The sequence below is a fragment of the Pleurodeles waltl genome, chromosome 6 (genome assembly GCF_031143425.1).
Source record: "Pleurodeles waltl isolate 20211129_DDA chromosome 6, aPleWal1.hap1.20221129, whole genome shotgun sequence".
Classification (NCBI taxonomy): Eukaryota; Metazoa; Chordata; class Amphibia; order Caudata; family Salamandridae; genus Pleurodeles; species Pleurodeles waltl.
Window position 1 is genome coordinate 617,558,022 of NC_090445.1, and position 25,102 is coordinate 617,583,123.

At 42.1% G+C, this 25,102-nt stretch overlaps 1 protein-coding gene across 5 annotated transcripts in view; it reads right to left on the reverse strand.

Moving 5' to 3' along the window:
• LOC138300066 (receptor-type tyrosine-protein phosphatase V-like) overlaps window positions 1-25,102 on the reverse strand; it is a 573,371-nt gene that overhangs the window by 18,420 nt on the left and 529,849 nt on the right. For all 5 annotated transcript variants that reach the window (XM_069238934.1, XM_069238932.1, XM_069238933.1 and 2 more), the window contains 3 exons: window positions 22,290-22,406; window positions 12,171-12,328; window positions 11,847-11,982 (listed from right to left, as the gene is read on the reverse strand). In XM_069238934.1, the coding sequence (XP_069095035.1) occupies window positions 11,847-11,982; window positions 12,171-12,328; window positions 22,290-22,406 (411 nt within the window). The remainder of the gene's footprint in view (window positions 1-11,846; window positions 11,983-12,170; window positions 12,329-22,289; window positions 22,407-25,102) is intronic.

Below are 25,102 nucleotides of genomic sequence, written 5' to 3' on the forward strand. Positions count from 1 at the left end.
CTCTACCTCTCTCTAAGCCCTTTCTCTTTGTCACTGCTCCCTCTCTGTTGCACTTCTCCTTCTACCTTAAATTTCCATCACTACCTTCCCTTTCTCCATTCCACAGCTGTCTCTCCAACTATCAAACCTTTTTATTTACCACACTTTCCCTTTCTCTCTTTGATCCCTTTCGTTCACTTATTTAGCTATCTTATTATTTTCTGGCCACCTCTGTTCCTCTTCATCTATCATCAACACCTACCTCTCGCTCGCACACACAAATACAACACTTATCTCTTGACCTTTTTCTCTATTTCAACTCACCCTTTATCACATCTATATTTTTACCTCCTTCTTTATAGATCTCTCCACCTTAAAGTCTCTTCCTCTGTCTCAAGTCTACCACTCTAGTCACCACACCTCTCTTTTAACTTTTTTGTATGTCTCCAGTTTTTGCTCTACGTCACATTTCTCTTTCTTGCCTTCACACCTCTATTTCCTTTTTTCACTTTCCCATAACTGTCTTTACCTAACCTGTTTTTCTATACTTCTCAGTAACTCTCTCTTTCTCTCTACCTTACATCTTATTGTTTTTACTCCAGTAATCTCTACCTCTACCTACTGCTGCCCCTACTTCACTCTAATTCACCCTCCTTTTCTACAATACTTCTGTCAGCACCTCACCCCTTCGGAGAACTTTATTTCACTGTCTCTTTACATTTCCTTCTCCTTATCTGTCTCTCTCTAAAAGCGTATCTATTTACCTACCTCTGTTTACCTATCTTAACTTTCCTCTGTTTCTTTGTACTTGTTTTTATCTTTCCTTATGGCTATTTCACCTTTCTCTATATACTCTAATTCTCTGGCTATTTGCAAATCCTTTTAGGTCATTGGTACTCGCAAAGATTTTTCAGTGGGCCAAGATTTTGGTCTGTGATGTGACCGAGGACTGCATTAAAGCAAACAGGGTGGCAGTCGTAGCTGGGTTTTTTTTGGGGTGTGTTGGAGGTTAGGTGGGTTTAGGGGAGTAAAGCATAAACATTTAGAGGCTGAATTGCACAAAGTGAAACCAGAAAACCAGGGATTAATCCTGGCTTCCTCACTTTACCAAATTGTGTTATCATATGCCGTTTTTTTTATTCCACTTTCCCTCCATTCTCACATATAAAAGCAATATAAATACAGGACTTCAGAATGACTGGTGAACAAAACTTTCTCCTATATTTGATTTAATAAACAATATTGTTGTTAATGTATAACACAAAACCAGTCCACTTAAAGGACCACATAACAAGTGCCTTGCCTCTTAGTGCACAATTGCCATTGTTGCCAGGGTAGGGGAAGAATTAATGTTTCTATAGTCATGTTTAAAAAAAAAAAAAAAAACACTTTAAAAAAATAAAAAACTTCACAATTTTCTATGTACTGATAAAATATGATTTACTAAGTTGAAACTGTTCTGCAGGTTAACAAAATACACTTTTTAAATTCTGAAGAGACATCATATTTTTACCCTTTTGCTGAAAGATGTCTTTAAAAATGAAAGTGTTCCTAAAGTTAAATGGTGCAGGACCACCGAGTCATATCCTTTTTTTCTAACTGCAATTAACCTGTAAATAAATGCCTGTTTAGTTAACATTTTGCAATGTTAGTGCTCAGATGGATAAAAAGCAGCCCAGTGCTGTTGTTGACCAGGGGGCCGCATATGGCCCCCGGGCCGTACTTTGAGTATTGCGGTTCTAGATTATCTCCATTTCTGCCAACTTCTCCCTCTACTTCAATTCCCTCATTATAGTCTTGTCTTTGCCCTTCTCCGGGATCTGACCAATTTCTCATACTCGGCAGAGACACAGATACTAGCCAGAGAAGTGCACATATATAAAAAGGAAAATAAGGATAAGTCAGGGAAATAGATATTAGGAAGGAAACCTTCGGATTTTAACTAATGGTGTGGTGAAATTCCTTAGAGGAGCACATTTATTTTTACGGTTTCCAGAAAGAGTGCCAATGATGAAGGGGTGTAGATTTGTCAATACAAATATTGGTTAAGTAAAGCTACAGTTTCAAGTGTTAAATGCATATGTCTTATTTTGATGTTATTTACTAGTTCATTAACATCAATCCAGTAACCCTTGCACAAGTTTCTCCTACAGTGGGTGTAACAAGCTGGTTACACACTCAATTCAAATAAAATGTTTCACGTAAAAAAATCTAGATCCATTCTCAAAAAGAAATGGCTTTATCAATGCTCAGTCAAGCTTTTCTTTTGGAGAGCCTTTCATTCCACAGTGGAGGCGGTTTGGAAAGCCCCATGGGCCTCTCCAGATTCTTTTGTCACCATCCCATAAATTACATCAGACACTGGGAGGCTTTAAGAGAGTGATAAATAGAGTGAGAAGGGGGAAGGTAGAGAGAAGGTGATCAGTAACGGAAATGAAAGGAGTAGAGAGAGGGAGAGGATGGATAATAGTGAGTGCGTGAAGAGATAAAGGGAGCAGGACTGGTTTGAAAATGTTTGCCAGGGCTGCTTTTGTTTTCCCAGTTGGACCCTGTTCTTAGGTACTTTTTAGTGGAGGACACCACATAGTTCGAGTTTTCGGCTGTTTTGCCTGTCTTTGCTCGCCTGTCTTTTCTGAAGGTTTAACATATACTTTTATATTGTTTGGCATCACAAAGGCTTGAACGTTCTGAAAATAGTAAATTCATACATATTCCAAACCGGTGGCTCTGAAATATATCTTGCCTGAGGTCCCACAAATTCTTAAGATGTCACTGAAGGATGGGAAGCCAGGGAGGCTGCATTCCCAGACTCTAATAAGTTGGTGTCTTTTACGTCTGGTTTTGAAGTTCTGATTAAGTGCATGAAAAAGACCAGAAGTCTGGCCACAGCTAGTCTGCTGTTTAGTGGTGGACATTGGTTTGTATGTTTGGGAATGTGCCGGAAATTTAGTGTACCGTTACGGGGAGCAAACTCTCCTCAGATGTAGCCACGTATACACAACAATCTTGACGCACATGAAGCCCTGCGCAGAAATGCTTTGTGCCCGGATTTTTACTCACAAACGCAAGTAGGTCTTATGTTATACTGCATGTAGTGCGTGAAATGGAAAAATAGAAGTTCTGGTCTGCGAGAAGTGCCGGTCTCTGCAATTAAAAGTATTGCGTTTTTCTTGAGAAGTGCAGGTGCTCTCTCCCAAAATTAAAAAGTGCCGGTACTCAGTACCGGACAGTACCAGCCCATTTAAAGCACTGACTGCATGACAAAACAAACTGTCCCGATTAAAACCTCCAGGCTATGTTACAACTGTCGAAAGGACGCATTCAGCTCTTAGGAACACGTGTAATTCTACACTATCCTGTGATTCGGGCAATTCACTTTCTCCTGGTGCTTAAAACAATAAATGTAAACGTAACTGTTGCTCATGTAAGTAGCACCAATAGGTTAGGGACATGTTCGTGCTATATAAAACTGCAAGAATAAAAAAAATAAACTAGTGTCCCTCTTCGATGAACAAAAGTTACTTCTCTATGATTCCACACACAAAGTTTGCAACGAAATCTTTTCAACAAACAGGTGAACACCGCCATCTGCTGACTATGGCACGTATTGCTTTGTCTCCCAAAGGAGCATATTTTCCCAATGAAAAAAAGAGCAGGATAGATAAACAAGCGATTGCATGCATGTTTGCACAACCACAAAGGCATCCCGATATGTGGCCACAACTAGATGTCATCTCATCTTTCTCTTCGTGAGATTCACGAATCTCCATGGCTAGGCTTAAGGGATAAAGCTGTATACCTTAGTTTCGTTCGACAGTCATAATTAAACACAGTGGCGGCCGGCAGTTTTTGGAGGGAGGGAGAAAGGCGGGCGGGAAGCACACTCACACTTACACACACACACACATCCATTAACAACACGTATCAACAGTCAAACATACACGCACGCACCATTCATTTAAAAAGATATCTCTCACAAAAAAAAAAAAAAAAAGGAGGGAAGGCAGCAGTCCCAACTTCGTCACAGAGTGGTATGGGGTCAGTGAGACTTCTGACTCCACCCCACTCTGTGACGAGGTGTCACTGATTGACACTCGCCCTGGGCACTTCAGGGCGACCTGGGCGCTTGGGTGACGCTTCCCTCGTCACCCGGGGGAGGGCCTCGAGGCACTTTTGCTGAGCCGAGGAGGTCACACCCACAGGAGCTGTGACCTCTTCAGCCAAGCAAAGTTCAGCTTAGGTAGCCAAGAGTCTGCACAAATCGCGCATGTTTCGCTCATGGCTGCCTGACCTGAACATGAAGATTTCTGTCAGGCTGACCTTTGTTCAGCCTGGCACTCTTCATGATGGGCAAAAGGTGAAGGGGCGTGGCTAATGCGCCGTAAAGGACGGGCTGCACCTGATTAAACACCCATGGATATTTTCATCATTCATTTCCACAGGTATTTACAGTCGTTTACCGTTATTTGCACTGTAAGGGTGGTAAATACCTGTGGCGGAATCTAGGTCAGCACTGAGCTTCACAAGAGATTTACGCCCCTCATATCCCATGTGTTTTGCAGTCTGCACCCTAACTCATCACCAGCTTTACAGCTGATGGTTATTTTGCTCTATTCTCAAAATAGACCATGGAAGATGCCCACCAGTAGCACGAACTCTGCCCGGGGTGCAAATCCGTCTCACACCCCTCAGGTTTACACTAACTCGCATCAGATGACCCAGGTTTTGTTAACCTGAGCCATCTTCACGTCTCCCAAAACAAGCTCGTGATCGGAGTCTGAGAGGCTGAATTCTTCTCAAACAGCGTCCTTTCTTTGAGCCGGATCGTCTCCATGTCTTCTTTAAGAGAGACACAAGTCGCGTCCTTGAAGGTTTCCTCCAGTGACCTTATCCGAAAACATGACAGAAGTTAACGCTACAAGGCCCTTTAACGACACATGACATCGAAGGCGCTTTGACCCAAAAACTTAACAACGACGCGACTTTATTTTTTTTTAGCACCCTTCATAAAAAATATACGGGACTGCAGCACGTTAGTAAAAAAGTGACGACTGAACGTCAGATACGTCTGAAAGAGATGTTTCCATTTAAAAATATCGGTTGACAGAAAGGCCGAATCACTGGATTCCAAGCAGTCCACGCAGCAGTCACACCAAAATCAAGCTTCCGGTCTTCTCTTTCGTGACTCAGTCTTTATGCAGCCACCCAAACCGTCTTACCAAGTACCATTGTGGCTCTGCTGGGTTTTTGGACTGAAGGTTGTACGAAGGTCATCCTACGACCCACGGGCGTCTGATTCGGATTTTGCATCAAATGCAGTAGTTGGGCAGCTTCACCCTGAGCACATATGACGTTTTGTAAATCAGTCCTGCTGAGCACCTGATGTAAACTGCCAGTGCAAGATCTGGAAGCCCTAAATGCATCTTTGCTGAATTTGAAGTGTGGATGATTCAGAACAGAACCTAACGCCTACTAAAAGCGAGTTTGTTAGGATAGTTTTATTACCTCATGATAAACTGAAACAGATCATTTATCTTTACTTCTTGAGACAATACGTTATCTTTTATTGAGATAAATCAAACATCTGTATGCCATCTTGTGAAACCTTCCATTGCATTGACATAGATCTAACATCTGTATTCCACCTTTTTGCCAAAGCATCCATTATAGTGGAAAAGATCAAACATTAGTGTAACAGGGTCTTGTGATGCCATCTACTAACTATATTGATATAGATTAAGCATTTATATACCTCCTAGCGGGTAGCTTAACTATCAGTCACTCTCTTTGGAGAGTTCAGTATGTAGGCTACTCACATAGCCATAATAGGTTTTCATTTTCTTGTTTACTTTTGCTTTTAAAAAAAGCAACTGTATGTGGTTGGTAAGATGTGTTGGATCTATGGTTGAAGACTATTAGCTTCATGACAAGTGCCCCAATCCTTGAAGCCAACTGTGTAGCTAGTAGTTGCCTTACAGTGGGGTGTGGTGGTTGTCCTGTGTGAAATTACCATACAATTCCACTTCTGTATCTCAGAATGGGGCACATCTGGGGAATGCAAAAACACTAATATCATGTGTTTCCATCTGTTCCAAGGTATCCAAAGTCACATTTTGATCTGTTTGTTGGGATGGTTTGTGCTAGTTTTTTGTTGTGAACATTGTGCAGGCAAACACCAGTGTGGGGCACCATTATTACACATGTTTGTATTCTAATTGAGAAGCAAATTGAAGTTGATGTCTGATTCAGGATTTGCGGGGGACTCTGGACTAGGTCCTTGCTTGCTTTTATTTTAGGAGTTCTTTTCAACAGAGCATGGTGTGTTTTGTTAGAAGACATCCGCATTTAGAGAAAGAAACCGCTTGGTTTAGAAAGGTTATATTTTTACAAGTAGTATCTCGACAAAACTATTGGAAAGTCTGTAGCAGCCACAATATTAGGGGGCAAACGTATTTTCATAAAGGTATAATACAGAATACGTTTTAGGTCTGGCAGGAAGAAATTCTGGCTTGGTTTGTAAAATGTTTCATTAGCTGAAAACATAATTAAAACATTGGTTTGATGTTGACAGGAAATTGTTTACAGAAATCGAAATGCTCCGTTTGGGTTTTTGTGCGAATGCAACATTTTTATTGTTACATTGTTTCTAAATTTATGGTTTATATAACCAGAGTATTTGGAAGTAACATATTGATTACTTTGTGTGTAATATGGACGTTGCTGGTACCTAGTAACTTAGGATACAGTACCATCGGCTCTTTACTTGCAGTTTATTTTCTACATAATATTTACAAAAGTTGACAGTCAGTGTCAAGATTTGTCCTGCTGTGTTTTGGAGTTGCCTGTGATTTAGAGATTTATTTTTTATCACTGTCAGTATTCTCATTATGTCAGTGAGGTAGACAGTTGACATTTGTGGTTGATTTGCTAAAACATTGCCATTGGATTTTGTTAATGTTTAATTTTGAGTTGTCTGGCACAGTTTGTACAGTGCAGTGTGTGATGTGCTTTGGTGTTGGATACAGTGGTGATGCAATTCAACAAAGACTTGGTTTGCGGGGGCTGTGTGGATTGCTTTTATTCAGAGTAGTGGCTTTTAACTATAAATAGCATGTATTGAACAGTGAGGCGTGGGATACTTTGATGTAATTTGAAGTGCCATTGCGTTGGGTAGAGTGGTACTGCGTGATATGAAGTGATGTGCTTGTAAGGAGAAATGTGATTATAGATGATGTGGGTGGTATGGAGTTTATGTGTCAGAATATTGCTGTTCAGAAATGTTAATGTGATGTTATGTGGAGTAATGTGCTGATAGAAGTATGGTGTGGTAAGGTTTATATGTGGATTGGAGTGTTTTTCCTTCCACTGGGATATGACTGGTGGTGAGTGCAGATGCTGATAGAGTGTGTTGTTTTGTGCTTGGGGTGATTGAGAGGCCTACAGAGAGGTACTTGCACTTTGAAGACAGTTGCCTTTGCAGCACAGTGCCTGTCTTCTCTGTCATCCTAATTTGTACTTCAAGTGATGGTTCGAGTCACAGGGTACATGATGATAGATACTCTACAAGGTTCTGCTTTGTCCGGACCCTAATATAGGAGGGAGTTTAGCTTCATGGCAATGATGGGCAGTGTGTTAGAGCCACTTGCTGGGGATTATGAAATCTACCCTGGCAGGGCATATATAAAGTAAGCCCAGAGATGTTGCTCTAAGCTCATTGGTCCTTAGTAAGACCATCATCCAAAGCCATCCTGAGCGTGACTAAGAGGATATGAGAGGACATATGATCAAAAAGGCCATTAGGGGCCTCAGTTGTTGCAGGACTTCCATAGCATGAAAATCAAGGAGGGGCAGTGTAAGAAAGCAAGTAGTGCCTGGAACAAATGGACATTTTTAGTGGGTGGAGGGTGGGGAACGGAGGGGAAAAGGTCAAGAAAGTATTATGGAAAGGACGTATGCCTTTTTCTGATAGTCCAGTGACCATGGCGAAAAGACTTTATCGAGCCATCCAGGGTCTAAGGCTGCTGGGGTGTTAGGTGGCAAAGGTGGAACAGAAGACCAGATCCATCCCTGAGGATCCATAGGGACCAATCTATGGAACAAAAACATGGCAAACCCTCCTGATAAATGTAATATGTATTTATTTATTTGCTGTTTTGTCGAGTGCACATGTAGCAAATGAGGCCATATAATTGTTCAAGCTGGACTGCATAGTGACAATGTCTTTGGTGATGGAAATAATAATCTGTGTTGTAAGCATAGGAAGTGATAAAGATACCACAATACCTTACCACCTGTGCCAGAGGGGGCCATATAGATGTTGAATAATGTTGGTCTTAGAGAGGAGCCCTCCAACAGCCTGCACTGTATGGAAAACTGAAAAGGAGAGAAGGTACCTATTTGACTTATGTTACTATGAAGGGAGCAGAACTACTTTAAGGCCAACTTTACACTTTTGAAATCCATAACCCTGGTGAGCAGTATTTGATGAGAAACCATATTGAAGTCTATGGAGAGGTTCAGCAATGCTGTGGAATCACCATGGTCTAAGATACCACAAATGTTGTCAACAACATTGAACAGAACAGTTTTAATGCTGTGAGCTTGCAAAAAAATAGGACTGGTAGCTGCGAAGAAGGTTATGTTTTCATTGTAGGTAGAAAGATGAGAGTAGATTGCTATTTCAATGATTTTGGCAGGCAGAGGGAATAGGGTGACTTATCTATATTTAGATGGTAGCAATGGATTGGCAGCGGGTTTCTTGAGTAGAGGAACCAGCAAACCTTTTTCCAAAGGGTGATAAGTGTGGCATTGGATAAATACTCATTACAGAGGCCAATGAGAGGGTGGTATATACGTGTGATGCAGAAAGTTGAATAATTACAGGGGACAAGATTCTAAAGGAGATCGAGATTAAGTACTATTGAGGAAATGTAGAGGTTCATCATCTGTTAGAGTGGAGAAAATAGAGATAAGCCCGCTCTTGATAAAGCCTCAATTTCAAAGGAAAGGTCATCATTATCTCTGAGAAGTTCCAACAGAGATTTAGGATTTTTACTTTAAAGAATGAAGCGCGATTATTTCAAAGAGTTTGAGAAGGTGGAATGGAGATGTTTGAATCCTTAGGATGAGTGAAGTTGTGATTTAACGAGAATAGCTTGTGTGCCACATTGTATGCGGATTCAATTTTAGTAGTGAAAAATTCAGCCTTAGCAAGTTTGATTGTGCTTTGTAAAGTTTAATGGCCTTTCTGTATTTGGATTTTGCTAATGTGCCGTAGGAATACCTTTATGCGGCTCCTGCCGATTTAAAGTCACATTTTAGAGCCCTAAGATATTTCAGTAGATGAAGGGGCTGTAGATTTAGTCATACTGAATTGCTTGCTTTGCAGAGGGATGGTAGGCTCAATGATTGAGGTAGTCCAGGGGTTGAAATTAATAATACGAGTCAATGCCATTTGACAGTGTGTAGTTGGATAATTATAAAGCTGCACATGTTTTCGCCAGCAACAGATTTTCACAAATAGGATGTGTTTACGTTGACACATTATGTAAGCAATTCCATGCAGCAATCAAATATGATTTGTAGCTTGTTGCATAAACACAGTACATTTTAATTTAATTTAGTGATCTATAATGTTATCCCGAAAAAGAAACTGAAAAACAGTAGCAGGTCTGCATTTCTGCCTTGTCACCCCAGATTTTTTGCCTTTTTCTGGACCCAATTTTTGCTGCACCTAGAACTATCTGCACTTTGCCCCACTAAGCAGGAGCAGTGTGCTTGTGCTCCTCCATTTAAACATAGTTAAAATGGCTTATTCCTGATTGACACATGTACTTGCTTACAGGTCCCTAGTTTGTGGTGTAGAACATGCCCCTGAGGACTGAAAGGCCACCTATGGACCATAGCACATATTGTGCCATTCACAAACTGGGCCCATACAAATGGAATGCTCAAAGCCATCTGTAGCCTGACTGCAGCAGCCTAAAAGCCTGCTATCAAACCTGTCAGAATAACCGTTTTTGACAGTCAGGTGACACTGCCACTGCTTTCAAATATTAATGTCACCCCACTGTGATCCCTGTTGCCCATTAGGTACAGTACAAGTGAAGATGTGTGAATTTAAAGTTGCCATGGTCCTCCAGTGACTAGCCCCCAAAAGCTATTTTCACGGTCAGGGCCATAGAATTCCTAGAAAATGTCAAAGCATGGATTATAAACTAATATGTAACATTTGACACTAAACTAATACAAAAAAGTAATTCAAAGACCTTTTTAATATTTATTACAAATGTCATTTAATCATGAAGGTGGATGTTTAGTAAATATTTAGGAAAAGTAACATTTTACTTGCCTGACCCTCCAGTAGGCTCATTACTATTAGCCTACTGACAGCTGGCCTGCCTGATTTGACCTTAATGAGGTGTGAAAATTGCTCCCAATGCAGAAACATTGACCTGGGTGTAGGGAGGTGTTTTAGTTCCCCTTGCAGGAAGAAGACACCTAGGGTGGATCCTGGAACTTCTTTAACTTGAAAAGAGCCTACCCATCCACAAGTAAATGTAAGGGGAGATCTTGAGAAGGGAAATCTTAGTTTCCCCAGTCAGACTGGCTTCAAACCCAGTGGGAGGGAAGCTGCTCCCCAGAACCAGTTTTGAGCATCCACAAAGGAGGCGGCTATCCAGTTTCATGTGCACCTTTTTTGGAGGACAGACAGGCTCTGCACAAGGGAAAAACTATTTCTGATCTTGAGTTTTAGGGGTAAGGGGCCTACAGGCCTTGCAGTAGGGCAAACAGGACCTTCTGAAAAAGGGGTCAAGTTTGCCCTGAAATTGTTACCCCATTGGTTAGGAAGGAGTGACCCCCTCCCACTAGCTAGTACCAGCAGTAAATTTGGCACCCCAAGATGCTTTCTTAAGAACACTTTCTGGACATGATCAAAAGAGGACTAAACCCTCCTTGCTGTAACCAAAGACTGGCTGTTTGAAGCTATTTTCAATTAAAACTTTAAAAATTCACATCTTAGGTTCCCTTACTGGATTTTTGTCATTTTAGTGTAATTTTATTAAAATGTACTGAAGGTTTCTAATTCAGTTTGAGAATTTTATGGTATTATGTTTTAACTGAAATACTGGTCTAGTACAAGAAACCCTCTTTACAATTTACCTTAAGGTAAGTCTGTCTGCTCTGTGCCACTCCTGCTAGGGATTTGAGCTTTTGGGGTTCACCCTGATAAGATATTGTTCTTCCTTGAAATGGTGGCAATCCACCCCAAATAATAATCCACTATTTTACAATCTTTGTGCAGCATCAATGTATCTAAGTCATGATTTGTATTGCCAAATTGGAAAGTATTGTTGTGTTTGATGTAAAGTTTAATACTGTACATTTCTGTGCAAATGCAAACATAAAACCTAGAATATATCCGAAACATAGTCTTGAAGATTTCTTTATGTAGACGGCTATGTTTTGTTACTTGCGATAGGGGATGGATATTGAATTTAATCTTTGTAATAGATTATTACATGTATTTAGAAGAAATATGGAGCCAGGTAGAACACAGATCTGGATGAAGGCAATGCATTTGGCACAAACAAGTGGGTATAGCTGATGGACACTGATTGTATAACACTATTGAACCCATTTGGAAAAGGTTCACATACTACTAGGATGAAGCGTTGTAAGTATCACAAGTCCTACTTTTGTAAGCAGTGCTCAATCATGCCTTCTGTCTGACAACACAAACCCTTGTGTAATTCACAAGTTTCACAAGTATTCACAACAGATCCTGTGGGGATCACACTCTTAAGCAAAGCCCTCTGCAAGTACCCAAGACATACCCCTTCCCATTCATGCAAAGCCCAGCGTACCAGTGTGGGAGTCATGAAGCAGCAGCTCTTGGCGATCCTTAGGGTGACACCATACACATCCACACTCTTTTCACTCTTTGTCTGGTGCAGCAGACAGTCCAGAGCCAGGACAATGCCCATCTGGCCCACTCCAGCACTAGAATAAAAAAACAGGCCCATTAAATCATTTTTGTTAGAGTGAGTTGTGGGCCTCGGCCCCCGTTACATGCAAGGTTGCAGGCAGTTTCTAATGGGGTTGATGAGCTGTACCAGCAGTTTGTCCCCATAATCCAAAGACAGTAATCTCCAGAAGCATACATAAATAAAAGAGAGATGGATCCTCACCTGCAGTGAATCAGCAAGGGAGCTGATCTCTTCCTGCCCGGTGCACTCTGTCGGAGTGCAACTAGGAACTTGATGATGGATTCACCATTCGGTTCATCCTCGTCGTTCCACAGTGGGAAATGGAAGCGGTGGATCAGCCTCTCCTTCGTCTTCTTCTCCTGACAGACACAAAAGAGGAAGAAAGTATAATACCTTCCCAGTTCCTCTGTGGCATATATCCAGAGGCCAGGGAGAGCTACCTTCAGAAACAGGGACCCACCTATCACGTCCCTACTTTGGATATACAATTGCTGGCTTTGGATGAGAAAAAAAAACATTGTTCCTGCCGTTAAAGAGTGCCATTATCTGAAAAATTGACAGAAGCGTTCGCATAGTGGTAATTGCGGAGATGACTGAAAAACGTATACAACGCAGATTCGTAGTCAAGAAACAGGATAACACTGTGTCACCCGAGATAGAGGTGTCTTCATTCCTTGCCCCAAAACCCTTGTGATGCTTTGAACCCAAGTTAACCCTGCTGCAGTAGTAAAATAAACCTGAAGTGATGATCAGTGCTGTAATGCATAATCACCACATTTGCAGCAGTGGGCGAACAATTTTTTATTTTCACCTCAAGTGCTCATTTACAATTGTCTGGTAACTTGTATTGTGATGCTGCTACGCACCACTGATCTCATGGTACAGAGAGGTACAGCAGAGGAGGAAGTATTAAAACCATTCAAACTATCACAGGAAAAAATGCAGACTCAGCAGTCGCAAGAGGGGAAATGTCTTTTCCCTTTTTTTGGAAGAGCTTATGGTCGGGGAGCCATGTTTGTTAATTTGCCCCAATCTCAAGGACAGTCTGAGAAAGATGCCAACAGCAAATTACTGCATGGAGTTGGAGCCAGGATAAAGTTCTTCCTTCCTCAATGGACTGCTCTTGTAACATATTACTGGTTTCTTTCAATAGTGCAAGATGGTTACAAAACTCATTTCAAGCAGTTTCTTTCTCTCCTGGTTTTCAGGAATGCACCATTGTCAAACAACAGGACAAAGAGAGAAGCTATGTTGTCAGGCGTAGAAACATTACTCCAGAAAAAGGTGTCCAGGTCCCATGTGAACAGAAGGGAGAAAGTTTTTATTCAAACCTTTTGTTGGTATTAAAAAGATTGGAACATTTCGTCCTGTACTGAACCTGAAGTACTGGTAAGTGGGGCTACCTGAAACAACTTTGAATGCTCTTGTTATACATACTTGTTATTGTGAGCAAAGAAGCTAACTATGTAACAACCTTGGATTTAGAGGACGCCTATTTCTATATCTCTATCCATTCCTACAGTCAACCCTGCCTAAGGTTTGTGGTGGAAGGGAGGCATTTCAAATTCAAGGAGCTGCCATTCGAATTGTCACTTATTTTGCAATCCTCGGAGAGACATGTTTGTGTCTCAAAAGAATGCAACACTTCCATTTTTTTTGTTTAGAGATCTATTGTCTTCAGGCTTGTGCGGTGGACCCTCCCTGGATTCCTTGGCCACAAGCTATTCTCTATGCTTTTCCACCTATTTCCCTCCTCCCTATTCATGGGTAGAGAGTATTGGTGATTTCTGAGGCACCTTTTTAGCGGAGATGGTTCTCTCTCCTGATGAGCCTGCCCAAGGGCTCATTCTTTATATCCCCGGTAAGTCCATTGCCCTTACAATTTCCAGAGTTGCAGCTGTGGTAGTTCTGACAGCTGAGTCTAACGGCTTGGAGCTTTAAATAAATCTCAGATTAGTTAACCTAGGTTGCACTAGTCAGGTTGCAGAAGAGGTCCAACTGTCTAGGAAAGATTCTACTCAGGCCTCTAATAAAAATCATCGGAGCTCAATCTTGAAACAGTGTTTTATTAAATCACTAGTTTCTTTCTCAGGGTATCCTTTGCCAAATGTTTGAATTTATAAGAGAGGGGCTTCTTAAAATCCAGCTCCCTCAGCTCTAGCAGGTCAATGGGTGACCATCTGAGCATTTAGTAGTGTTTGGGAAGATGTAGTTAATCTGATCCCTCTTGTGTGCAGATTATAAAAGCGGTTTTGTTTATGAAAAAAAACAATTTCCTTGGTGAGGATCCCATTTTTGGGATTTGCCTACTGTCTTGAGAGGGCTATAGGTGGAACCTTTTGAGCCTTTAGAAACGATACAGTATGTTTAGCAGTGAAAACTGCCATCTTATTAGCAATTACATCAGCAAGAAGCATTGGGATTTTTAGTGGTGATGTACCCCCATCTTAAAAGTCTGTCGGACAGGGTGATCCCAGATTCATTCCCAAGATAAATTCAAAATGTAATCTTGAGCAGGAGATAATCCTTCCTGTACTTCAGGAGACGAGAAGCAGCAGAAAGTATCCTCCCTTAATGTTAGGAGTGCGCTTTTACTGTATTTACATCGTATATATTAATTTAGAGATTCAAAATCTCTCTTTATTTTGTTTGAAAGCGTTAATAAGGGTAAAAAGGTGTCCTCATCCACTCTGAGCAGGTGTATTTGGCAGGCAATTTTCTAGTGTTACAATTCATTTGGGGAACTGCCCAATCCCAGACCGAAGGTGGACCAACCAGATCATTCTCTGCATACATAAAATATATAGAGTGGCTACATTGGCATCCCACCATACATTTGTGAAACACTACAGGTTGGATGTATTGGATGAAACATCTAAAAAACGTGGTTGAAATGTTGGCAGCATTGAAGTCATTGTTGTTGATAATATACAATGATAAGCATCAAAAGTTGCTGCATAATTAATTTATCTTTAGGGCTTGTGTAGTTCTCCTCCCGTTATGAACTGGGATGAAGGGGACCAATGAGGGGGTGATAACACCATTACTAACTGTATACGTCAATACACCCAATAAGGTCTCCCTCATATCAGTTAAGGCTCTTCCTGGTGAGTATTTCTTCAGCACCTCATTTTTGGTCTTTTTATTCACAGGATGTTTGAAAGGAGGAGGAGCCCTAAGTCCATATTGGACATGAAAACAGAAAGAGGACTTACTTGGTACAAGCTGAGGGATGGTGGGTCTGTCTAATTTTGTTATGGACTGGGATGAGGGGCAGCAGATTTGGGGTAGTGAAATGCATTGATAAGTAATTATTTTATTGCCTTGTTTTCCTCCAGTCACTGTACCAGATGGAAAACGTTGGGGTCACATAAATCCAAATTAGAGGGTGCATAAGCAAGTGCACTCTCCACCAAGGATTTCAAATGCTACTGGTCACAACAGGCTCATGCTTGTTCAGAGGGCGCTGAAGATGAAGGTGCACCAAAATGGAGACATTTTGTATTATTTTTGCATACATAATTCACCACTCTAGTCAGTGGAATTAGATGTATTTGTGTATGAAATTGGGGTGAAACCCCTTCACAAGCAACCACCACAGTCCTTGTCAGGGTGAACCACAAAGTTCTCTAAATTAGCTTGGCACAAAAGCAGTCAGGCTTAAACTAGAGTTACTGTGTTCAGTAGTTATTCAGCACACAAGAGTAATAAAATGAGAGCACAACACAAGAAAAAACCCACACCAAATTAGAAAAATAGAGTAAAATTGAATCAACAAAATGCCACAAAAACATATTAAACCCAGTCTGTAAAACCAGAGTTATGAAAGGTATCTGGTCATGTGAGACCAGGGCAAAGCCACAAGTTAAGGCAACTGCGATGGAGCGTGGTTCAGCTAAAAGAGATGGATTGTGGCCAGCCTCGGCTTCTTTAGAATTAGTTTTTAAGAAAACCTCCTAAGGTAAAGTTCAGCATGGCAAGGCAGCCAGTGGTGTTAGAAGAAGCAGCGTTGCTGTCAGGGAGCCACTAGATGAAGTCTTGGTAAAGATGTCTACGTTCTGCCATTTAACAAAGGCTGTAGCAGACAAGAGCTTTATGAGGCCGGACCAGATTCCTTTCTGAGAGGTCCAGCTTAATGAAGTCAGGCTAACCGGCGATATATCTCTGGCGGATTGGTGAGCAGGTAGGTCCCCGTTAGTTCTCAGGCCACGTTTTGGGTCTTGAGCCACTTCTTGGTGATAATATTTGCAAGTCCCAAGTTTCACGTTTTGGATAGAGAAGCACATTTAGCACCACTTTCAAAGGTCCAGTGGCGGCAGTGGCGCAGGAATTATAGTGCCACTGAGAGAGTGCTATACATAAAGGTCCTGAAAGATTACCATAAACAGGTCAAATCTGCTTGCAGACAATTCTTTGCTCAGAACATTGAGCTGGCTCAGAATTCTGCATGAGAGATTTTCACAATACAGGGAGTGCAGAATTATTAGGCAAATGAGTATTTTGACCACATCATCCTCTTTATGCATGTTGTCTTACTCCAAGCTGTATAGGCTCGAAAGCCTACTACCAATTAAGCATATTAGGTGATGTGCATCTCTGTAATGAGAAGGGGTGTGGTCTAATGACATCAACACCCTATATCAGGTGTGCATAATTATTAGGCAACTTCCTTTCCTTTGGCAAAATGGGTCAAAAGAAGGACTTGACAGGCTCAGAAAAGTCAAAAATAGTGAGATATCTTACAGAGGGATGCAGCACTCTTAAAATTGCAAAGCTTCTGAAGCGTGATCATCGAACAATCAAGCGTTTCATTCAAAATAGTCAACAGGGTCGCAAGAAGCGTGTGGAAAAACCAAGGCGCAAAATAACTGCCCATGAACTGAGAAAAGTCAAGCGTGCAGCTGCCACGATGCCACTTGCCACCAGTTTGGCCATATTTCAGAGCTGCAACATCACTGGAGTGCCCAAAAGCACAAGGTGTGCAATACTCAGAGACATGGCCAAGGTAAGAAAGGCTGAAAGACGACCACCACTGAACAAGACACACAAGCTGAAACGTCAAGACTGGTCCAAGAAATATCTCAAGACTGATTTTTCTAAGGTTTTATGGACTGATGAAATGAGAGTGAGTCTTGATGGGCCAGATGGATGGGCCCGTGGCTGGATTGGTAAAGGGCAGAGAGCTCCAGTCCGACTCAGACGCCAGCAAGGTGGAGGTGGAGTACTGGTTTGGGCTGGTATCATCAAAGATGAGCTTGTGGGGCCTTTTCAGGTTGAGGATGGAGTCAAGCTCAACTCCCAGTCCTACTGCCAGTTCCTGGAAGACACCTTCTTCAAGCAGTGGTACAGGAAGAAGTCTGCATCCTTCAAGAAAAACATGATTTTCATGCAGGACAATGCTCCATCACACGCGTCCAAGTACTCCACAGCGTGGCTGGCAAGAAAGGGTATAAAAGAAGGAAATCTAATGACATGGCCTCCTTGTTCACCTGATCTGAACCCCATTGAGAACCTGTGGTCCATCATCAAATGTGAGATTTACAAGGAGGGAAAACAGTACACCTCTCTGAACAGTGTCTGGGAGGCTGTGGTTGCTGCTGCACGCAATGTTGATGGTGAACAGATCAAAACACTGACAGAATCCATGGATGGCAGGCTTTTGAGTGTCCTTGCAAAGAAAGGTGGCTATATTGGTCACTGATTTGTTTTTGTTTTGTTTTTGAATGTCAGAAATTTATATTTGTGAATGTCGAGATGTTATATTGGTTTCACTGGTAATAATAAATAATTGAAATGGGTATATATTTGTTTTTTGTTAAGTTGCCTAATAATTATGCACAGTAATAGTCACCTGCACACATAGATATCCCCCTAACATAGCTAAAACTAAAAACAAACTAAAAACTACTTCCAAAAATATTCAGCTTTGATATTAATGAGTTTTTTGGGTTCATTGAGAACATGGTTGTTGTTCAATAATAAAATTAATCCTCAAAAATACAACTTGCCTAATAATTCTGCACTCCCTGTAATGAAATCCTTATCCTCCTTAGATCGCGTCTCTGCGTTGCCTGTGCCCTCGACCGAGAATTGTAATCAGATTGCACAATTCTTTTCTGACAAAGTAGACAAAATCTATACCACCTTTCCTCAGGAATTTAGGGAAGCGCGTTGCCACAAATCTTGGTTTACCCTTACTGAACCCAGAGACGGTATCACCAAGTTTGAAACTTTGTCGCTGACTGCTCTGCAGTGGCTCATATCCAAGTTTAAATCTGGATCTCCGTCTGACCCGGCCCTGCCTAAGATTCTGGAACGTGGTATGGAGGTTATTGTACCAGTGCTCTGTGAACTGTTGTACCTGTGCTTTAATACGGATCAGTTGCCCCCAGAATGGAAACATATGACTGTGAATCAGCAGCTTATGCAGTTCATTGAGTGGAAGTACCTGCTGCATGATACTTAATCAGGCTTTCACCCTTACTACACTGAATCTGCTCTTTTGCTAGCCTCCGAGTGTCTGAGACATATTGCAGATGAAGGCAACACAACTGCTCTGATAATGTTAGACCTAAACATGGCTTTTCATACCGTACCTCATGGCATACTGTTGGAGGGTCTGTGGTCCTATGGTATTCGTGGATCTGCCCTAAGGTGGATATCCCCCTTTCTTCAGAACTGCATATTTCAGGTAGTTCAACAGTCTTGCTTCTCAGAGATTTTCCCACTGAAACAAGGTGTGCCTCAGGGCTCTTCCCTGAGTCCAACGCTTTTTAATCTCTACATGCATCCTCTGGCTGAGGTAATTGAGAGTTGGGGCTTCAAAATTGTGTCTTATGCATTCGATACCCAACTGATCATCACCATCACCAAGGACCAGGGTTCTTCAGCTGAATGCCTCAAATTTTGCCTGGCTAGCTTAGCCAGGTGGATGGGACAGAGCTGTCTCAAATAGAACACTGAGAAAACTGAAGTTGCAGTGTTTGGGAACCAACCCTCAATCTGGTCCTTGGCCTGGTGGCCTGACGCTCTGGGATCAGTGATGGTTACAAAGTAACCAGTGAAAAATCTTGACGTCTGGTTTGATGCCAGTCTTAGCTTAAAAAAACAGATCTCTAGTCAGATGGGCACCTGTTTTGGCATTTTCAAAAGGCTATGGAAAAACATTGGCCTCCTGCCAGTAACTGCTAGGAAAACTGTTGTTCAGGCCCTAATTACCTCAAGACTGGATTATTGTAATATACTGTACCTTGGTGCCACCAGGAGCGGAGTTTTAAAGCTCCAAAGGGTGCTGCTTGCCAGTTACTAAACTCCCCAAAATGTTCTTCGCTGGAACAGGCTCTCGCCACTCTCCACTGGCTTCCACTAAGGAAAAGAGTAGCATTTAAGGCTCAGTGCTTGTGCCATAAAATTTTGGTGGGAAAGAGCCCTCGCTATTTACATCCCCTGATTACTGCTCACTGATTGAAGAAAAGTCTTAGATCTTCAACTGCAGCATTAACATCAATCACAAGAGTGGGAAAAGCACATATGGGAGGCTGGTCCTTCAGGCTTTCAGCCCCTAAACTATGGAACTCTCTGCCACTGGATCTTAGGCATGAAATCTAGAGCCGATCTTCTGTAAAAAAGCTAAAGACCTGGCTCTTTCAAACCACCTTATTCTAGAGTTGGAACTGTCTCTTTTGGTAATTGAACCTTAGTGCCGGGACACTCCAGTTTGGAATAACCAGACGCTTTATAAATTTCTTTAACATAACATAGCATAAGATTACAAAACATATTGGGCACCTATTGAGGGGCAAGCCTCACTCCAGGCAGAGGCCAGGTGAAGGGTTCACAGTCACTGCAGCTCCTTATGTCCCTGTAGCTCATACAGGAGGCCTGCCAACTAGGCCGTGGAGTCACTTTGGTAGTATTGAAATCAAGAAGCAAGGCAGGCCTCAAGCAGCAGGGCAATCCTCTGAGGATACAAGGCAGGCTTCAAGCAGCAGGGTAGTCCTCTGGTAGCAGTAGGCTAGATGTCTGAGGTAGAAAGCAGGCCTAAAGCAGGCCTAAAGCAGCAGGGCAGTCCTCTGAAGTATAAGGCAACATTTTTGGGAGCCCTCCCCAGGAGTGTACTCAAGAGTTGATGTGAGGATTCAATTTATATACTTGGTGCCCAGCCTTTGAAGTGGGAGAAAGTTCTAGGCTGCCCCTCTATCTGGTGCTGGAAATGTCCTTCCTTCCCCTGCCCAGGCTCCAAGTGGTATAGGGTGACAAAAGGCTAGTGTCAAGTTCCTTGGTGAGTGTGTTGGAGGCAGCCCTTTGAAATGTGAGTGGGGCAGAGAACAGCTCCGCCTCACCCATCTTGCAATGATGGCAATACTGCCAACACAGTCCCCCTTTGTCTTACTGTCTGAGCGGAATACAATATGGCCAACTGCTAACTATTCACAGTCGTGTTCCCAGGACACAGGCTTTATGCACCAAATGGTTAAGGCAAGACAATGCTAACTTTCTAAAAGCGTCATTTTCAGAACTGTGACTTAAAATCCGATTTTACCATTAAGGAGGATTTTAAATTACAGGTCTTTTGAAGATGATTATGATGAATGGAATTTGTAAAGTGCACGATGCTCCAAGGAGTGTAGGAGTGTCCCTGTGCTAGCCTTCCAGTTGTGCAATTGCGACTGAGTACAAAGCCATGTTTTCAACTTCTATTTGAAGATTTGCTCCAAACGTGCCAAATGGAGGTCCAGGGGAAGTTTTTTCTACTCGGAGGGATCAAGAAAGGAGAAAGAGTGGCCACCTGCGCTGGTATGGTGAATTCTTGGGACCTTACCTAGGGCCCTATTAGAGGGCAGGAGCTTCCCAGCACAACAGTAGAAGTGAGTTCTGGGGTCAAGTAACTTGCGCTTCTCCTATTTAAAGCTCAGTAGAACCAGTGTCTTAAAATTTGTTTTCTCACAGGAAGCCAATGGAGGGCATGAAGGTGAGTAGAAACCTAGGTTCTCAGAGGTAGATTAAGTAGCAGCCGTGCCGCTGCATTGTGGATCACCTGCAATCTATTGATAACAGTCTGGCAGTCCAAGGGTCACAGCGTTGGAGTAGTACAGGCTAGAAATATTAAGGGCCTGAATTACAGTCACCCACGCACACCAGTCCCTTCACTACTGGTCCCACTGCCAGCACCAAATTCTTTATATAAAAAAGATAGTGCTGTGGGTGTGAACAGGTATTATGAGCAAAAAGCAGCACAACTAGCCAGTTGCAGTTGCCTTTCAGTCTCAGAAACCCAACAGGGAAAGAAAGACATACTCTGCTTTGGACATCACAATGTGGCAAAGAGACAAACCGAGAGAGTTTTTTTACTTTCTCACCCTCTGTATCTATCCAATGTATGCAATGTATATTTGCTAAAATTATGTCATAGTGACAATTTACATTGTACATAATTCTGAGTTTGATTTTCAGACTTGTACAATACATATGTAGACCTACCAAACTCATAAAATTAATTTTATCAACCTTAGAAGAATGAAACGCTGAGTTAAAAATGAAACACTAAGTTAGCAGCTGCCGGGATTCAGCTATATTACCTGCAGGTTCCATGCAATAATTTGCAGCAGGCACACAACACCGTGAGCTATTTTACTAGTACTGGAACTTATGACTGACACACTCCACAATGATCTCTGCACTTAACACATTGACCCTCTGGACTATGTTACATAGAATACAATCCTGATACCTGCTGGTTACAAGCAATGCCTTACAGCAGGCAGCTATTATACAGTTAGGTTAGTTTAAGACGATTCACATCTGTAAAGTAAGTAACATCTATGAGGAAGTGCATTCATCACCTAAGACATATAACCAGTGTTATCGGCTAAAACTTGCCGGATACAGAAAGATGCCTAAAACAAGTTCCAACCCCGGCCCTGAGCTAACTTAAATGTGCTCTGACTGTGTCTATTAGATTATGACCTAACAGCTTTACTGTCAGTATTCCCTTTGAATTTATTTGCTTGCAAGCGTTGTAAAAATAACAAATAAGCACTGGCAAACCCTAGGCTGACTATATTGGCAATACCCATCGTGACACCGCCCATACTGAGTTTCCTCCCTTTCTGCCAACTTCTTGTCTGCAGTCTGAATGTTTCCTAGAGATTGTTTTCCATTCCCAGTCCTACCCCAAGCAGGATACATTTGAACCCAATTCACCCTGTTGAAATCTTGTCCTGTGGGCATGACCTCACTCCTAACAAAAGGACCATGGCACTTTACCGCTTCCAACCCAATGACAACTCCACACCAAGGTCCAGAGACGCACATACTCACGTGCTTCATCTTGAGGTGCGTGCACTTCCAGCCCATAATGCTCTTCATTGACGCAAGATGAACAGTCACACCACCACTGCGGATCGGACTGGCGTCCACAGGCCAGCATTCTGGAAGCTGGGGAGACAGGGACACCCTTGTTAAATATGGTGAGGGGAAGCAGCATATCTACATTATGAGCCCCAGCACTGCTGAGTGCTTAAGATGCTGTGGTGTCCTACAGAAGATACCATGTATTGTCCACAGTGCACAACTTCTAGAAGCAACCAGACGACAACAGGCCAAATAAGGGACAGGGAGACAAAAAGTGGCTTAGAGATTATATGATGAATCAGTTGACTGAGCCAGGACACTCACAGCCTCACAGTTGTGCCAGCCTATCTCACAATTGGTACATTTAAACATTCTCACCCAAATTGATTATATTACACCTTCACTTCTACATCTGGATAATTCTGTTTTTCAGAAACACACTATCTTTGAGACACCCTCGTCTATTTCAAACGAAAGAGTAAGACTTCTTGATACAAAGTGCCTGAATTTCACGACTTACTTATAGGCCTTAAAAGTCACAAAAATCGGACACAAAACATTTTCTGAAAAAGATGCACGGAGCCTCTTGAACAATGACACAATTTTACACCATACAATGTATGAGTAACATTCCAGGGGTCCGAAAGAAAATGGAGGAGACTAGTCCCATATTCACATATTGTGCAATTATAGGGGGTCATTCACAAATCACGTTTGATGCATATTCGATAGATGGGAGCATGCCTGGTTCTCACTCATGCATATAGCATAGATTGGCCATATCTAGCCACTAAATATACTATGTAGATTTGCATAGGCCCACATGCTTCTGGATTCTGAAGAAAACGGTAATTAAAATAGACGTTCAAACTATGTCCTCCTTTAATCACCCAACACTAAGAAAGCAATATACGTTTTTAAAGCATAAGCAAACTGCCCATTGCTACGATCCTCCATATAACAGCAAAGACTTGCTTTTTCTGCCACACCTAAGAGCTAGCTGCACACAAACATCACTTGTGACACTGAGCTCTCTGTCCTGCATACTAAGCGCCCTAAGTCTAAGAAGATGTTTCAGACTAGACTTTGTGAAGCTTGATCACAACTTTCCAGAAGGCGGGAGAGCCAGCAGTTGAATACCGCACTAGGGGCCAGATGTAGGAAAGGTTTTGCACGTCGCAAACAGTGAATTTCGCTGTTTCTGACATGCAAAACCCACATCGCGATGCCTAATTCCCGTTTTGCGAGTCAGTAACCTGGTTACCGAATCACAAAACGGGACTGCGAGTCGCAATTAGGAAGGGGTGTTCCACTTCCTAATTGCGAGTCGCAGCGTGATGCTGCATTGCTTTGTGACCGCGAACGCGGTCGCAAAGCAATCTCAGTTACCACCAGTGTCACACTGGTGGTAACCCATTCGCCATAAGGGAGGGGTCCCCAGGGGACCCCTTCCCCTTTGTGAATGGCATGGAAAACATTTTTTCAGAGCTGGCAGTGGTCCTATGGACCACAGCCTGCTCTGAAAAAATGAAACAAAAACGTTTCATTTTTTCATTTTGTAATGCATCTCGTTTTCCTTTAAGTAAAACGGGCTGCATTACAAAAAAAAAAAAACTGCTTTACTTAAGAGCAGTCACAGACATGGTGGTCTGCTGCGAGTCGCAAGGGGGTCGCAAATTGTGACCCACCTCATTAATATTAATGAGGTGGGCCTTTGCGACCCCCTTGCGAGTCGCAGATGTTGTCAGGGACACCATCCTGCATCCTGAATTGCGACTTGCAAATTTTGGATTTTCTCTGGTAAAGCCATTGACATATTTCCTTCTTTCAATATTACTTTCTCTGTGTACGCTTGAGTGATTTAAAGTTTCAATAAAGCAGCATAATGTTAATTTGGAAGATTTTTGTCATAAATAGTACAGTCTTTGGAATCATTCAGTGTTTGCTGAATGTTTAAATGCTCGGATAAACAAAACTGTTATGGGATACAAGCAGGGTCAGATTGGTAAGGCGGGCACTCGTGCAATAGCCGATGGGCCAGTGTCTTATATGTAGCCATAGGCTGCTTTTTAGGACAGAGCGGTGGCTGATTTGAGATCGATCTGTGCCTGTTCAGATGCTACCAGCGGCCTAGCAGAGTCCTAAGGGGCCTTTCTGAAGGCCTTGTTATCTTCCCTTCACCAACAGGACAGGAGTCATCAATTCCAGCCCCCTGCTGGGCTGGCACATTGATACAAAAAGCTAACTTGGTCCTGCTACGGGCACATTAATGTATGTAGATTGAGCAGGGGACCTGAACAGAAAATGACCTCACTGATATTCAACTGTGGTTCACTAGTGAAAACTAATCCATGCACAAGGAGAGCTGGCAATGTTTGCTTTTTTTAAATCTCAGTGGAGCTAAGAAAACAAAAGTTATAATCCTAGATCTTGACAGCTAGACAGATCATTCTGTTTCTGTTTTTTAGGACATGTCTCTCAGCGAACACCCCTCCTTATTTTGTTACTACTTCAAACACTGAAGCAGTGTTATGCAAAAAGGCTTAATCCACAATTGTGGGCCACTTTTTTTATAGGATGCCCGGGCCTATTTTTCACCCCAGTCCAACCCTGGATACAAGGCAACTCTTTGTGATAAAAGTATCAGATTTTGTATGAAACCATGCCTTTAGACAGGTAAAATCAATGTGGATTGGTTTCTTGTATGAACATTTTCTACGCAAAAAAAGTTACTGATTACCAAATAGCAATATACTTTGTCAAAGTTCTTCTGGAAAGTC